The sequence below is a fragment of the Lytechinus pictus genome, chromosome 4 (genome assembly GCF_037042905.1).
Source record: "Lytechinus pictus isolate F3 Inbred chromosome 4, Lp3.0, whole genome shotgun sequence".
NCBI classification, from domain to species: Eukaryota; Metazoa; Echinodermata; class Echinoidea; order Temnopleuroida; family Toxopneustidae; genus Lytechinus; species Lytechinus pictus.
Genome location: NC_087248.1, coordinates 10,425,528 through 10,440,117, shown reverse-complemented (window position 1 = coordinate 10,440,117; position 14,590 = coordinate 10,425,528). Strand labels below are relative to the sequence as shown.

The 14,590-nt window shown below is 38.2% G+C and overlaps 1 protein-coding gene across 1 annotated transcript; it reads right to left on the bottom strand.

The window, feature by feature from the left end:
* Positions 1-119: 119 nt before the first annotated feature.
* Positions 120-10,269, bottom strand: LOC129259047 (akirin-2-like). Its single transcript, XM_054897317.2, has 5 exons — positions 9,825-10,269; positions 7,675-7,916; positions 7,123-7,210; positions 5,949-6,020; positions 120-4,097 (listed from the first exon to the last, which is right to left on the bottom strand). The coding sequence occupies exons 1-5, from the start codon at positions 9,991-9,993 to the stop codon at positions 4,087-4,089; spliced, it is 582 nt and encodes a 193-aa protein (XP_054753292.1). The 5' UTR covers positions 9,994-10,269; the 3' UTR covers positions 120-4,086.
* Positions 10,270-14,590: the final 4,321 nt, after the last annotated feature.

Genomic DNA, 14,590 nt, shown 5'->3' with positions numbered 1-14,590 from the left:
AGCAAATATCATTTGCTCTGTCCAATTTTTTTTCCAACGTAAAATCAATCTTGTTCTATTGATTTCACCCAAGCTAGTTTGGTGCAAGAGTTTGTTAACAAATACACAGACACACATGCTTGGTTTTAATACCAGAAACCGATTATTATTTGTCCTTTACACTAATAATTTTCATGTGAGAACTTGTAAACAATGAAAAATAATATTGTCAAGAATGTATACAATAAGAAGTACAAACTCGGTATCCCTGCATCATACATACATGTACGTATCACCTCTCCATATACTCTCCAATATTAGCTACTTTAACTACGGTAGAACATCTAAACCTTTTATTTCTTGTATTTACAGCAACAACATGGTCATATTATGCATTTTATGTAAACAAATTAATGTATTGAAGATGAGAGGTGCAAGTATGATATATATAGATATATGACAAAATTTACATGTATTATATGCATGTACAGAGATATCATTATACATGAGGTCTTTGCTAAATTATAATTTATACATGTACTTGTTATCGATGAGAACTAACCATTTCCAGACTCATAAGTTCACTGATCATCCAGGCTGACAATGTCCACGAGGGGACTGATAGTGCGAAAAGAATGTTTGCCTATACCTAAATCATCACACTACCTCATAAACTGTCTCGTCTGTATGACTCGATACACAAAATGCTGGTCAAGCAAAAAGTTACCATAATCGAAGCCTGGAAATGGTAAACTTTGCATTTAATATACAAAATTATTTTAATTAAAAAAGTACAAAATATATGCCCCTCAGTTTGAGGAATAATTCTATCGATATTAGCTACAATTAAATTATTGAATGAACACAAAAAAAACATTTTATACTCATTCGGTTATGCATTCATACTCAATATATGCAATCAGGTGAAAAAACAAATGACTGATTAGAAAAACACAAAATGCATGTAGAAGAAAAAAAAAAACTATTCAAACAACTAATGTTGGTTCGATTTATCTATGTACTCACTGTGCCTTGATAAATCTTATAGAGACTGGCTGATCATGCTATAACACATATTTTACATAGAACTCAGCCCATTATATATTGCAGGCTAGGCCCTGCCTTCACTGGTTCAATACTGGCTCTCATTGCACAAAACTATATTTTCAACCCCCCATGCCCGCTCAAGTACCAGACTTGCTCATTCTCATACTTGAAAATCAAATGAACATACACGTACAAGTTTAAGTTTTGAAAATGACCTGAAAGTCTCATCTAAACTAAAAACCCATGCAGAAGACTTTTATCTGGTAAAGTTACAATTTTTCCATGTCTTTAATCTAAAGAGAGACATTAAAGGGAAACCGCACTTATAGCTGATGTCAGACAAGTGCATTGTATCGATTGTCAAAATATCACATTCAACATCGATATTGATGAGCTACTTTATCATGGCCTAGTGACACCACAGAAAATAAAGGAAAGCAGAAAAAACTTCACTAAAAATATCTAACACTGGTTTATGGAATAAAATCAACATGCACACACTTTCATCATCCTTATGATCCTTGTTTTGTTATCTCCTTTCAAATAAAACAATTCAATCTATTTACAAGTAACTAAAATCTACTGTTTACATAACCAAGGATTTATGAACAAAGGAAACGATAAATTGAAAAGAAGGAAGAATAAATAAGAACGATATCATGAAATAATTCACACTTTTTTCTTAAACTGCTCTTTTAAAGTTTCAAGAATGTTGGCCAGAAATTGATAGCACCGTAACAAACAAAACGGGGAAAGATGATAACTATGCAGCCGGCCCTATCATAAGAGCTTTAATATTTACAATGATAGAGACAGAATAATGCAGTAAACCATACCTTCCATCCTTATACACAATCCCATCCTCACAAGCCACAACCGTTCAACGCATAAAAAAGTGTGAAAATATCAATTAATATTATTATGTAACAACAGAATGCTTCAACACAAATAATCCAATATGGAGTTTACGTAGATTGAGAGGCTTTTGCCTGTTTAAGTAAAATGTATACTATGCCAGCAATGCCCTAATACAGAACATGTACACTTGTACTCTCAAAGCGCGACAGGAAACAGGAATATTTCAAACACTCCAATTCAACTTTACATGTTGGCGTCTCGTCATCGAATTGTAATGTTTGTCTTCAATTGGTGTCAACGAAAAGCTGCACATGACCTTCCAACATAATACCAAAACTCCATTTGTTATAATAATGTAATCCATCGCACAACACCTGGATTTCATCACCAAGACAAAGGAAAATATTTCAAAATTTTAAATGTTTAATACAATCATTCTTGAAGGGTTAATTTTTTTTTCTTTAGTCATTAATTAAATTGAAGTGCACAATTCCCGAGGCCTATGCATATCAAAATAACACAAAAAAAGGACAAGGCTTTCTCAGATATGGAGTATAAAAAAAAAACCCATCAAGCTATAACCTTTGTATAACTGGCCAACCTTTATCCTTCAATTATAGTTTTTGGGGAGGGATGACTGACCTTAATTTTTTTTTAAAACATATTGTAAAAGGCAAATGGTGCAGGGGACAATTGCGTTCAACATACCCTTCCATCTCTATTATATAACATGCTAGCACAATTATACGTGTGGAGTCCCTTCTGCATGCATAAGATTAATGATAATGAATACATCGAGTTGCCCCCATAGCAAACATTAGACTAACAAGAAACAAATCTGACCGACTGATCCAATTCTTTTTTCCCCTTCTATTACAGTTTTTTCTTGGCATTTTTATTATATTTACTTTGTTTATTTTATTCTATTTGTATATTAATCTTTATTCATTCATCTGTTGATTTATTTTTTTATGGGGGGGGGGGGGGGGCTTTGTCAACAGCATTATACAGGGCAAACAAACGGTCTTCTGTCTACGGACTATTTGTTACGAGAGTGCAGGCACACCATGTCTGAGCGTGCCCTAAAGCGCAGGCTTTTCATTGGCACCAATATCAAATTCATTCATTTATGAATTCTAGAAATCAAGGGGTGACAAACAGATCATCTCAACTCAAGATCTGTGATTTTGAGAAAAGTGAAACCAAATAGAATGTCAGAACTCCAAGAGTTTAAGTTAAAAACAAGCGTGCTTGCGAGGTAAAGTGTTATTTTGGTTTATAGCCAAAGCAAGTCTTTGGGTTATGGCTTTGTTTTTCAATGTAGGTGTTATATTGGTATAAAAAACTCAAAATAGCCCAAAATTGAGTTGCACAGTTCTGTTTGTCAACTCTTGAAATATTTTTCCTGGTCACAGAGGACACCTCGATCATAAATCACAAAGGCAGTACATACTTTCATTCAATTTGTCCAATGTAAGTCATTTTGTTTCTCACACTTCCATGAGTGGCATTCATTGTGGACACTCCAGAGGTTATCAATTTCAAAATACAATACACTCACAATGCAAACCCTAAAATAATATGAATTGCGATCGCTCAATGCACCATTCATCTGTCATGTAAAATGTGACTATACACCACTAGAGGTGAATGCCATACTGGGTCTAATTTAAAAATATATAACATCACGTTTGTTCTATTCCCTTCTCTTTACCAATTAATACGTTCTAAGTTTTCCCCATTGCCTTTATAAAGTAAGAAGTACATTTTTCAGAATGTTGAATAAAATTTTCCAGTATACTCGTAATGCATTGAACACAGCTGAATATTCATTGACAATGCTGGGCTTGTTGACAAGTTGGAAAAGGCTTTGAGCATCCTCATCTTCAACATGTCAGGGAGTGCAGAAGTCACATGTACGGGAATATGCAACAGGGAATTCAATATGAACCATTACAGGAGAACTACTACATGTACATGTAAATGGTAGCGCAGCCAGAATGAAGCGATCCATTGGTTGGGTTTTATTGGTTAGATTTCCATTTATTCTGGATCAACTGCATCCAAAGCAGCAGCTGGTCATCTTCTGGAGTAGTAGCTATAACCATGAGCGTATCATTGCGAGTCCTTAAGAGTACGATAGGTTGATTTGATAGAGCTGTATCGACATCTTTACTTTTCATCATTGCACTTGGGGTAGACTTATGAGACATCTGCAACAGGATAGAAACAAAATATATGATTATTTGGTGAGTATTTTTTTATAATTACCTGACTGCAATTAAATAAGGGGCCAGTCACATAGAGTACCGAAGTGATGACGTCACAAAAAACTTTAGCATTTCAGCGTTTTTGATACCATATTTTGGTAGAGCATGATGAAAAACCCCACAACCCAATTTTGGTGGGAATTGGTCCATGGGGGCCTTAGATATGACCTCATGAATATGTAATGAGCCCCTCTGAAGTCAGTGTATTATTAACCTGGTTCTAAATATTAGGAACCAGTCCAAAAATACATTGATTTCCATGGGGCTCAGTATGTATTCATGAGGTCATATCTTAGGGCCCCATGGACCAATTCCCACCAAATTTGGGTTGTGGGGGTTTTTCATCATGCTCTAACAAAATATGGTTTCAAAAACGCTGATATGCAAAAAGTGAAAAAAGATGACGTCACACTTCAGTGCAAGCCTTGCGTGCAAATTGCGGGTGGCTATTTTTGCTACCCGCAGGTTGTTCGCAAGTCGCCCGCATTGACAGTATCTCACAGGCAGTCGCCCACAGAAGCGCACTCAAGTCTGATTTGCACGCAGAAAAAAATGAATTTGATCGATCACTTTGATGTTTTAGGAAAATACAAATTTTAATGCAAGTTTTTTTTATAAACCTGAAATTATCCTTTCTTTGATTCTTAAATCTTAAACCTTATTGACATGACTTCAAGTATTGGATACTAAAATGTACAGGCTTCAGGGAACATGAAAATAAATAAGATCATCCACTTTCAAAAAATTCTGGAGAAATTTCAGACAGACTTGTCTCCTATTTTTTCCATTTATGTCTCCTATTTTTCCTATTTATAATATAATATTTAAATGTGCCCCCCAAGAAAAAAACCCTTGCCTAAATATATTGAAATCAGAGGCCTTATATAGGGTAGATTAAGAGCTCTTAGAAATTTGAGGGGGGGTCAGGGACCCAGCATTTCCTATATAAAATATCACAAAGACTTAAATTTAAAAGAAGGGCTCTGGGCACATTACACAAAGTTTACAGACATAATGGGTGATTTCAAGTTCGGTGTTCGGAGCATAAAAAGGCCGCTGAACCGAGCTCCAACACCGAGCTGGGTTCAGAGGAATGATACCGATTGCGTTATCGATAGCACATGACGTCACGCCTCTGCGCTGCGCTGCTAAATCATCTCAAATTCACGCGAGAAGTCTCGACGACGAAAATGGAATCGGAGAGAAATGCATTAAATTCTCATCGTACAGAATACAAATGTTTTAATTAATTCAAGAATTCGAAAGAGTGAACATTATTCTTCATCAAAATATATACAGCTCAAATGATTTGTACTCATCTTCACTGTAAAAGCTAATTTTACGGGGATGTTTCATCGTGTTCGCCGCCTGTTCACGAGCTTGAGATTGCCAACACCAACACCAACACCGAACTTGAAATCATGATTTTCCCAATCCCTGGGGGTTGGTGTTGGTGAATGGGGATATTGCACGTAGATCGTCAACACCAGCCGCAGTGCTGGGTTCAGCAGACGACATTCAACACCAGCATTCAACACGAACTGCCGGAAATACGTCATATTTTCCGAGGTCAATCCCAACACCAGCCTGATTTCAAGTACGGTGTTTTGGCTGGTGTTGGTGTTGTCACAACACCAACACCAGATTTCAACACCGTACTTGAAATCACCCATTGATTACAAATCAGTATCAATGGAATCAATCATGAACATCAGCGGGACATCAATTGTCAAGCTTTGTATAACTGAGCCCAAGCATTAATAGAGAAGTTTTTGCAATGACTATGATACTCACAGCTCATGCTTGTAGAGGTAAAGCGACGCTGAATCTGATCTTGGTTGAACTTTACGAATGCATCATATTGCTCTGAAATAACAAAGGATAAAAAAAGCAAATGAATAATAACGATCAATGCAGTAGGAACTAAGAAAGGTTCTCAGAATGTTTAGTCTATAAATTTACCTTCATGCTTGCAGCATAACTTCATTTTGCATACTATAGAGTATGGCAAAAATGGCATGAAAAACCCTTTGGACTCAATGATACATTTCCTTGTTACAGTTAATTCTGCACAAGTGGATGTTCCATTTAACTCTTTGCATGCTGAATTCTGAGGGATAATAATGACAAAATTTATGTGTATGGTGTCTTCTTTGAATTATTGTATAAATATTATCCAAGAACTAAAGCCATTTTATTAGCTTTTATATGGGAGAAAACTAATTAAAATTGTGGAATTTAATGTAATGAATGGGCAAATTGCAACATTAGTATGCCAAGGGTTAACAAAAATATTCACTTGAGGTCCAAACAATTTCCAGACCATTTTATGCGATATATCAGGTATTTCTTTACTTGATACTACGGACTACGGTCAGAAGATATTTGAACTGGACAGCTTCACCTACATTAAGAATGTATCTTCACTTTATTCCCATCAATGATACATGGTTTTAGCTTTAGTGTAACCAGTGGCAAGGAGGTTAAAGAGGAAACTTCATCAAAATGACCTTGAAATTTCTTCAATTGAACATCCTATCCTAGGGAAAGGATTCACAGGATACATTCAGCTGGGGTGCAGCAGAGAATATGTCACACTTTATATTGTGTACAAAGTCATTGGGAAATGTGGGGAGTCACTGGTGAAAACAACAAAAATGTTAAAGAGGCAAAATTGCGATTTATATTTTGCCATCTGGCAGACAATGACTCCAGACTGAACAATTTCAAAGGTCAAGTCTGGACACCAAAATGTCAAATTAATTAGATTTAAAATGATTTTAACAAGCATGCCGCTCATAATTATTACTTATGGCAATGACCTATTCTAGATTCATATATCTTGATTACCCATAACTGAATCAGTCAATTACGAGTTTGATTTTAATCTAACATAATTCCTGTAAGAACCCTGGCATCTTGCTTGATGAAAAGTATCAGTACTTGTTGATGAAAAAGGGATACCTACCAGCTAACTTGCACGTTAGGGCTTTATCATACTCCTCACGTATCCTAGATTCTTGCTCCTTCAACATCCGTTCACATATTAGGATAACCTGTAGAACAAATTAGAATTAAAGATACATGTAGCTGTCAACATCAGCAACACTGAAATAACTTTTTACAGCCATTACTTGATATTTCACATGACTGCTATAGCTTCACTATAAAATGGGGGATATGAAGACGAAAGTCTTGCTAAAGATCAAAAGTAAGGCAGTGGCATTCCTATTTGATCCCAAGCCTGACAAAAAACCCCAACACCATGAGCCACAAACATGCAAGAACCAAAATAACTACTCCCTTTAAAAAAAATGAAATAATTTTTTTGATAAATGAACTTGGTACCAGTGATCTTGCACTATTGACATGGACTTATTCATCTAAAATAAAATGCACTTGATCCGTTGAGCCATGCATGAGTATAAAGCACATTCAGGGAAAACTTGTTTCGGCATGTTGAAAAAGAAGGGGGTACTTTTGGGGTTGTTTATTCAAAACCATCCATCTCCATTCCTACCTGTTTTAAAGTGAACATGGGTTGATCTTTGGTTTGTGTTTGTTGTAGAGAGCCTGAAGGCAAGTTGGGCATAGGATTGGTGGATGTGGATGGTGGTGAGAAGCATCCCGATGTTAGACCAAACCTTGATGCTTGCTCCATCATCTCTGATGATACAGGTGACTCGGTGCTGTACGAATCTTCCAACCGTTTCCTTCGCTTTATCCTTCGCCATTCTTGACTAATGTGAGCTGCAAGCTGGCCTGTTCATCAATAAGAACAAGTAAGGTAATCCATGAACATCAGTTTAAAAAACTTAATAACATTACAAACCATTTCAAGACGCCATGCGTCTTGAACTCACCCAACAAAAGGATGATGGTGTTACAATTTTCATTTCCAATTTCAGAGACAGCCTCTAGTTTGGGAGACCAATTTCCTTTGTCTACATGTACATTTGCTGCAAAAGAATTACCTTGGCGGCTATTTGAAATGTGATAAGCAGATTCCCTAAGATAAATAACCCTTTTCACTGTCAACTGTTGTTTGATTTTTGTCATCATTCACACATAAACCAAATGGGCTTCTGACCTCAGTGAGACAAAATTTTGGGAAGAAAAAATTATGTTCTTGTTGGTGTACATTGTTTCTTTTGTCCTTGTGCAAAGAATATTGGCCGGGCGCTTCTACTGTATGTCATACATTGACTGTTTGACAGGTGAGTGGCACAGCTCAGTAATTTAAAAATTGATGGCAAACTTATGGGTCTGCACATTTAAGTCTAATTCGACTGGGATTAAAAAAAAAAATTCTCACTTTGTCGTGACATGTCATGATTAAAGGTAAATGCTAGTTTTGGTAACGATATCAAAATGAGTTCGTACAGAATCCAATGAAATGACCACCAAAGTGTCTGTTTGTATGAATAAAACGCATGTGCCAAAGGATTCTGGAAGAAATTGTGTAATTGCTGAGAAATCAGCAAATAAGCACAGGATTCGGGTAGAGCGTCGGGCCCGACGCTCAAAGCAATAATTATACACTGTCCCACGTGCGCTTATCTGTGTAGGGGAAGTTCAGTCTGAACATTATTCAGCGTAGATTTCAAGATTTCACAAAGTTCAGTTTATGTAACTGTACCAGATCTAGATCCTCGATGATATACTGACAATTAAGCCTGGTTTTACAGACTTCCTCATGAAATCAGTGTTTACTGCAACTACTGGAATTTCTCTTTAACGTTAGACTAGGGTCTAGTCTAAGAAAACTTAGTCAATCTCTTTTCAAGAAATCTAGAATTGACCACAAAAGTGGTAGGTATGTGCTGCAGGCGAGACAAAAAACAGGGGCTTAGGAACAGGCTTATTGTGAAGAGGGTCCTTGGAACAGGCTTCGGAACTACAGTACAAATGTTTGTGAAAAATGGGGGTCCTTGGAACGGTTTGCCTGCATGTGAGTGTGCATCTCTATTGAACGGGCATACATGTACATGCATGCAGCTAGCCCGGTGGCACGGGCGCTGCGCTCACGCAGCTCAGAGATGGTCAGAAATCGCTCTGCGGCCGCTTTTCACCAAAATTGCAGCTCATTGTAGCGGATACTGGTACATGCAACCAGAACGGCGTAACGAAAAATATGCGAAGCTTTGCCTTTGGAATGGATTTCTTTCTTTTTTCTCGATAAGAAAATGAGCTAGGCCTATGCTTTAGTTTAGTTTGGAGCGGCTTTCTTTGTTCTTTTTCTCAACAAGATAAAAATGCTATGCCTTGGAGCGGAAATTTGAGTGTAAAAATGGGGGTCCCCTCCACGGCACATACCCACCACGCATTATATAATGAGTGCTCCCCCCTCCCGGAGTCAGCCAGTGCGAAACTGCATCACTCGGCTTCGGGCATCAGCGCCCAACTTTGTCATGTTTGTAGATTTTGCACAGCATTTGTGCCAGCATGATGGGCGCTAATGTAGTTTCACACCCAGGCATGGACATTGATGAAGTGAACCACTTTTTACTTCAAAAATGTCAACAAACCAATAATCGTCACAGAATGTCTGTGCAGTCTGCAGACGCAGACAACGCAGGCCGGAATTTCCATTCATTGTGACGAATGTCGTTTTGTTGACATAAAAAAAATGGGACTGGGTGACTCACGTTCAACTTCAAATAATCTCACCTGGTGATATTCTAGGTGTTACTGGAGAAAATGGTGATTGTTGAAGACTATTTCTAGAAGTTGGTGTTGACGGAGTGATTATGGGTGAACATCTTCTTCTTTTTGGGGAGGTTCCAGGGCTATGAAGTGGATCAAAGTCGAGAGTCCGTTTTAGTGTCGCACAAGCCATTTTAGATTTACAAGAAGAACTGAGAAACACCCCTCCTTTTAGGCCCAAAATATGGGCACATGCAACGCTCAAATTCAAACAAACTGAAAGGGTAATGTGGAGAAACCTCCACTTGATTAAAACTGATCAGGTAATTGTCCTTATTTTACCAAATTAAACTGATGGTTCGCGATTTAAATCGACGTTTCCTCGTCCCCTGCGATGTTTAAAAGTTGCTTTGTAGGCCGTATACCGGGCCGGGCTTACCGGCCGTACGTACGTACGACGTACGTACGTGTACGTGTCCGTACGTACGGGTCCATAACATACATGTACACACTGCGTGATTACGTACACATTGGTACGTACGTACATCGAGCTTGACTGTACGGTACCGTAACTAGAATCCCCCCGTAACTAAATTACCGTAAATAAATTATTCTTGCCCTATATGTTTATACGGCGTACGATATAAATAAAAAAAAAAAAAAGAATTTTGGGAAAGAGATGACCCGAGGGCCCCAAAGATATGTGTCCTAATGTACTCATACATATCGGGGCATAGGCCTATGATGGGGGGGGGGGGGGGGGCCCGGGGGGGGGGGCACTCAGTATATAATGCATAGTGGGTATGTGCCGCGGAGGGGACCCCCATTTTTACACTCAAATTTCCGTTCCAAGGCATAGCATTTTTGTCTTATTGAGAAAAAGAACAAAGAAAGCCGCTCCAAGGCATAGCATTTCCCCGGCATTTCCTTTTTATCGAGAAAAAAGAAGAAAGAAATCCGCTCCAAAGCTTTGCATATTTTTCGTTACGCCGTTCCAGTCGCATTGATCTGCTACAATTTTGGTGAAAAGCGGCCGTAGAGCGCTTTTCGACCATCGCCTAAGTGCGAGCGCACCCGGCGGAGGCCGCGCTAGCTGCGTTATGCACGATTGCCCATTCCATAGGGATGCATACGCACTCACAGAGATACGGAGATCCGTTCTGAGGACCCCCGTTTTCACAAACATTTGTAGTTCCGAAGCCCGTTCCGAGGACCCTCCTTTTTAAAATAAGCCCGCTCCAAGGCCCCCGTTTTTTGCCTCGCCCGCGGCACACCCCTACCACTTTTTTGGTCGAGTGCCCCCCCGGGGGGGGGGGGGGGGTGGGGGGGCAGCTGTTGGGCCGGGACACGTCCCCACAAATTTTGGATTAAAAAATATTTCTGCACGCTTCAATATTTCTTCACTTTGTTAAGTGAGATATTTATAGATCTAGCTGTTCATCGACGGATCGATCGAGGCCTAAATAATTTTTCACCAGGATATGCATGGGCTAAAATATCAAAATTTTCGCCCGCGCTTCGCGCTCGCATTATTAGGGAAATACAAATATTTATTATAACCTCCCTCCTTTTTCACGTTAATGTGTCAAAGATATTGCAGATGGATCAAGCCATCGTTGCGTTAGTGGCAGCGCAAAAAAAATTAATGATCATATGATAACATATAGGGCCCGGATATAGGGTCGCCATGTTTTTCAGATCTATAGACGTGTGGGCATTCTAAATACATTCCTTTTAGTATGAAAATCAATCATGCGAGCCGGCAGAAGCGTGAGTTGAGAAAAAAATTATATTCCGATCTCAAGAAGGGTCAATTTTGCACTATTTCAAGCATAGGAAAATTGTGAAGTCGATCATGGATAGCACTGCATGAGCGCGAAGCGCGAGTTTTTTTAAGATAATTATTTTGACCTATAAGGACCGGGACATTTGAGGGGCATTTTGTCATCATATGAAAATGATGACTATATCTTCCTATATTCTTATTTCCTAAGCTCGAGATGAAACTTGTCGATATATTTTGAAAAAAATTAAGGGATGACATAAACTGTCATGTAAAGGGAATAGTAGTTTGTTAGAATTAAAGGGGAAATTCACCCTGACAAAAGGTTGATTGTAAAAATGGCAAAAAACATGATAAAAACTGTTGGCGAAGGTTTGAGGGAAATCCATCAAAGAATAAAAAAGTTATTACAATCTTAATTATTTGATTTGTATACGTCATGCGAGCGGCTTTCCTACCAACATGCTTGGTAAAAAAAAATCAATCTATCATTTTCTCAGAAAACTGAAAAATGGTTTTCATTGCACCTTCAGTATATCTGCTCCTAAAAGAAAATAAAAATTAGTCATCACGAACCGTAAAAAAAAAGAAATTTATGCATTTTATAATACATCACATATGGGGCAGCTGCATGCTCGTTTATGACGTCACAAATCAAAACTTGAAATTGTAATAACTTTCTTAATATTTTATGGGTTTCCTCACACCTTCACCAATATATTTTTCTGCTATTTTTACAACAAAGTTTTCATCAGCTGAACTTCCCCTAGCGATACGTTTCGACAGTCAGACCTGTAAAGGGATATATCGTGAGACCTTTATGGAAAACAAAAAGAGAATATGTACTTGACATAATTATCAAATGATACGAGTTCGCAGCGCGAACTCAAAATGTTGATATTCAATTAAACCAAAAACAGATTTAAAACAGACATTTCTACAGAGCACTTGTTTTAAAATTAATGGTAAATCAAACAAAATAATGAAAGCTCGATGTCCGAGCTGAAATATTGTTTGTATATTTACTTAAAAACTTGATATTTTAAGCTTCAGATCAGCGGCATATTGAGCAATAAATATTATTGTATCTCATTGAACAGGCAATGCGAGCGTAAAGAGCAGGCGAAAATTTATGTAGTGCACATGCATGAAACGTTTTTTTTCTAAGTTTCAAGTCTTTACCTTATTTTATTCACTGATCGTCTTCCTCTTCCTAGTTTATTCTCTCCTCTTTTATTTTCTTCTCCCCTCTTTATCCTTTATTCTTGCTTTTTCTTTTCCCCCCTTCCTTCCCCTTATTTTTCTTGTTTCTTTATTTGCTCGACAATATGGGGAGGGCGGCCCTGCCCCTGGACCCGCCTGTGATTTTGGATCCAATTATGGACCAAACGGGTGTATAGCCACTCATTGGGGGCACAATTAGAGGGGGAATGAAAAAAAAAACACACACACAAAAGGAAGGAGATGAGAGGAAGAAAAAGAGAAAAGGAGGAGGGGGATACAAGAAAGAGGAAGATGAACAGGAAAGGGATCTGGACAACAGAAACACTTTCAGGTCAGCATAAAAAAGAAGAAAACTCCGCTCGAGTTTTAATTCACACTCGCAATGCCTATTTATTATATTCGTCAAGATAAATATTGTGTTCAAGCTAGGGCATTGAAATGGCGCATAAGATTTCATGTTTTTAAGTAAATATATACAGAAGTATTTCTACAAAAAATTGTGCTCCGAGATTAAATCATTTTGTTTAGTAAGATACAAATTATTTTGATGATTTCCTAGAAACAGTCACTAAAACGTTTCTTTTATTTTTACCTGTAAATTATCAGGAATAAATAACAAATATTCAGCTAATCGGGCTTCACCCTCCCATTAGGCCTGTATATTTTTTCAGTTATAAGAGCGCTAAGCATAATCGCGGGGTTTTTATTGAGGACTATTGTCGAAGTTTAGCAGTATGCTTATTCCCGCTCCCACTTTCTTACTTTTTAATTTGATTTTTCCTTCCTGTTGTTTTATCTTTACCTTCCTTTCTCTCCCTTTTTCTCGTTTTTATCTTTTTTTTTTACGGCCAACAGGGGTCGCAGCCACTCCGGCCCATATGATATCAATGTTGCATTGAGCCCTGATGTGTTATTAAATGCCTCGATCTGATGATAAATTTCTCTTGATTACTCAAAGGGGTAGGAGAAGCGTAGGGACGAGGCGGGAAGGGGGACTCCTTAAATCCCCTCGCTCTTATATATTTTTAATATCATGAAGAGGGTCAGCGGCAATCCTCTTTCTTTATGTTTTATCTTCTCTCATCCTTTTATTGGCCTTTACCTTCAGAACCACTAGGGGGGGGGGCAGACTGCCCCCCTGACGGGTCACAACTGGTCCAGGGGACGTGCCCCCCCCCTTTTTGAGAAGCAAAATAATAATAATTTGTAATGTAAAAATGCAATGAAAGAAACAAGACGTGTGCCCCCTCTTTTTTTTGTACGAAATCTCCTTTATTTACGTTTGAAGACCCTTTTTTGGCAAATCCTGGGTACGCCGCTGTTCAGAACCCTAACCCTTCTCTCTTTCCTTTGTCTAAGCGCGGAGGGGGGGGGGGGGGGGGTCGAGGGAGAAAGCTAGGGCCAGTCGCCCCTGGACTTCTTCTTTTATCTCCTTGTCATCTTACTCCTTTGTGGGAAAATAGCAGAACCATTTCAACGTCACTTTCCTCCATTTTCTTTTCTTTCTCCGTTTCCCTTCTTTTGTTTCTCTTACACTTCATTAATTTCCCCTTTTTCTATTCCTTTTCTCTTCCCCTTTCCCCCATTTTGCTTCTTTCGCTTTCCCTTCCTTTCTATATTCTATCCCTTTTTCTTTTCTCTTTCCTCTCTCTCTTTTCCCCTTCATTTTCTTTTCCCTCTTCCTTTCCCTCACTTTCTTTCTCTCCTTTTCCCTTTCCCTCTCCCTTTCCCTTCAAACTTTCAACATTTTCTTTTCACAATAAAACCCTCATAAAACATAAAA